This window comes from Zerene cesonia, chromosome 16, assembly GCF_012273895.1.
Source record: "Zerene cesonia ecotype Mississippi chromosome 16, Zerene_cesonia_1.1, whole genome shotgun sequence".
NCBI lineage: Eukaryota > Metazoa > Arthropoda > Insecta > Lepidoptera > Pieridae > Zerene > Zerene cesonia.
The window spans coordinates 7,023,058-7,025,873 of record NC_052117.1 but is presented as its reverse complement, the minus strand read 5'-3'; the positions used below and the strand labels follow the sequence as shown (position 1 = coordinate 7,025,873).

Genomic DNA, 2,816 nt, shown 5'->3' with positions numbered 1-2,816 from the left:
GGCACAGCTAGTATACATATATATGTAATGATATCGGTAATGTAGTCTTTAGTACAAAGTATTGATATTTCTCTAAATATAAACCAGAAAAATAAAAAGCGCTTTAAGTGTATTTGGTACCCAAAATACGTGACAATTGTTCAAGACATTCCGAAGCAATAAAAATAGTTTGACACGACACGTAGCAGACTGTATTTTATGAGAAAACTCCATTAGTACGCGTGTCCTAAATACACCACTAACAGTTTCTGAGCTCGAAGAGGCGATTGCAAACTTTTTCATTACGTGTCTCGCAGCGAGACGCCACTAGTCGCGAAATCCGCTCAATGTTTACAAGTTTCTTTAAACTTTCTCGCTTTTACGACGAATAAAATGGGAGTCAAAAATAACATTTTTATTTTCAGCTTAAACTTTACGGTCATTTTCTAGGTCCTGGTTTTATTTTTACAACTCAAGTCGTTCTATGATTCTTCTTCCCTATTTATCTGAATTGTCGAATAGAAGCGGATGAAACGCCCATTTCTTTGATAAATAGTTAGCAAATTACAAAGCATTACAGAAGTCGATGGTGTTTGAGAATATCACCCGAATCTAAATTGTTATAATATTTATGTATGAAATTACTTCAATTATTACTATAACATATCTCAGCAATTGTAAAATATAAGTACAATTACAATATAAATGAGCGCGATCCATAAAATTTTCTAAACACTTCTATAGAAATAGAAAATGAATTGTTTCTTCAAGATTTATATAATTTATGCGTTTTCATAACACGTGCTTGTTTAAACAAAACTCACTGTTCCTCTCTATATAAAGAGCTGGAAACAATTCAAAGCAACCATTATAAAGATATAAAGCACGATGATAAGGTTAATAAATTTACTGACAATTGTGAATATCATCGTAACAATGCAGACTTTTGGTCAACTAGCAATTGATTTAGATTCACAAGACAGTAAAACATTCATCACAGATTTAGAATTAACACCTCGTAATGTTACCAATAATTTTAAAGGCGACATGATTACACAATCTGACATTGTTGGAAAAAAGGATAGTAAAGATATAGATTCTTATTGTAGATCTATTCACTCCTGCTATGATTGTGTAAAAAGCGAATTATATCCATGTGGATGGTGCCATGATTTCGGTTGCACTGGCAAACCACACAATCTCTGCCCCAAAACAAAGGACGCATCGAATGACAACAGACACAGAGGTGTGTCAAGCTGCCCTTACATACAACATGATGGAGACATCTTCATCCCAGCTGGAATACGAACAAATCTTAAAGTAAAACTACATATCCTGGACCCGATTATCTACAGAAAGAGTATAATATGCCAAATTCGATTGAAAGACAGGATCACGCAACTGAAAGGGTTCATTGTATCGAATTTTGTTTACTGCTATCCATTTATCATAGATGAGATTGGTCTGAGTAAATATACAGGAACGTTCAAGCTGATCTGGGGCGGTGTGAATCCTTATTCCAACGAAATACCTGTATCGGTTTATAAATGCGAAAAGTTAGCCAAGAGCTGTGGTTCCTGTACATCGCTACGTCCCGAGTACGGCTGCGGTTGGTGTGAAGACACACACAAATGTGTTGTGAGTGATAAATGCGAAGGGAACATCATTAAATTGATCGTTAACGAAACTTCTTGCTTTGTTCATGAGGTGAAATTGTTTCATAAATATAACCGCGGTGGTAAGAATAAAACTGCTAAAAAGATTATTTAGATTCGGTTTGTTTTTGAATTTTTATCGTTAGAAATGTTTTACATCATATTTATAATGTCTATTTATTGTATAATTTGTTATGACGGCTTATAGTAAATTTCATAGCCAATATTTTCATAATAAATATTTGATTCCCGTATTAAAAACTTTTTTTTTGAGGGGCGGCTGTAAAAAGGAAGCACGCCATGAATCTCGTTCTAAAATCTTACTTCAACTTATTGAATAAATATTAAATGTTAATTTCTTTGGTTGTATTACTACTATACAAATTGTATTGTATTCATTTATCTTCTTATGTTTGTCCACTCATCTCTAAAAAAACTACCATCGCAATTTATTATAAGATGATATCTAATTCAAAATAAGAATACATTGAAAGCTTATTAAAATCGATTCAGTGGCCCTAACACTATGAAATCTTTCAATATTAGTATAACTTAAAAAACACTAACTCGTTTGAATATAAAATCCAATTTAAGCAACAGCAAAATCCCTTTAAAACTAAACATATAAAACCTCATTTTCACGAACATATCATCTGTTATATTTCTATTTTCGTAGACGCGTCTCGTTTTAAAAACAGCCGCACCATATTTCAAAACCGGAGACACGTAAATCATTTGACAAACGATGCATCCGATCTTGCTTATTATGAATGGTCCCCAATTTCCATGGAGAATTATAGTTCCCGTGTTTTGCGAAGGCTTTAAATTGCATTGTACATTAAGTTTCATTGATTCATTGCGTGTTTTTTCTTTATTATTTTCGTGCTGTGTGAGGATTTTGAGATTCTTTTACTGAAGAAAATTGTTGTGTTATGTGTATGTTTTATGTAAAATGGTATTGAATTAATCCTATCCTACTATACTATAATATTATTATTATCCCACTTAATATTATAAATGCGAAAGTTTGTAAGGATGTGTGTGTGTGTTTGTTGCTCTTTCACGCAAAAATTGCTGCACCGATTGCAATGGAATTTAGTACGTAGACAGTGGGGCAACTAGAATAACATATAGGCAACTTTTTATCCCGATATTCGTATTCGTACGGAATACGGACTCACG

The 2,816-nt window shown here is 33.0% G+C and overlaps 1 protein-coding gene across 1 annotated transcript; it reads left to right on the top strand.

Moving 5' to 3' along the window:
* The first annotated feature begins 915 nt into the window (after window positions 1–915).
* Window positions 916–1,749, top strand: LOC119833071 (plexin-A3-like). Its single transcript, XM_038356943.1, has one exon. The coding sequence runs from the start codon at window positions 916–918 to the stop codon at window positions 1,747–1,749; it is 834 nt and encodes a 277-aa protein (XP_038212871.1).
* The last annotated feature ends 1,067 nt before the right edge of the window (window positions 1,750–2,816 follow it).

Bases quoted from the DNA above. Each gene is read 5' to 3' on its own strand.
- LOC119833071 (XM_038356943.1), top strand. From the start codon at position 916: ATGCAGACTTTTGGTCAACTAGCAATTGATTTAGATTCACAAGACAGT.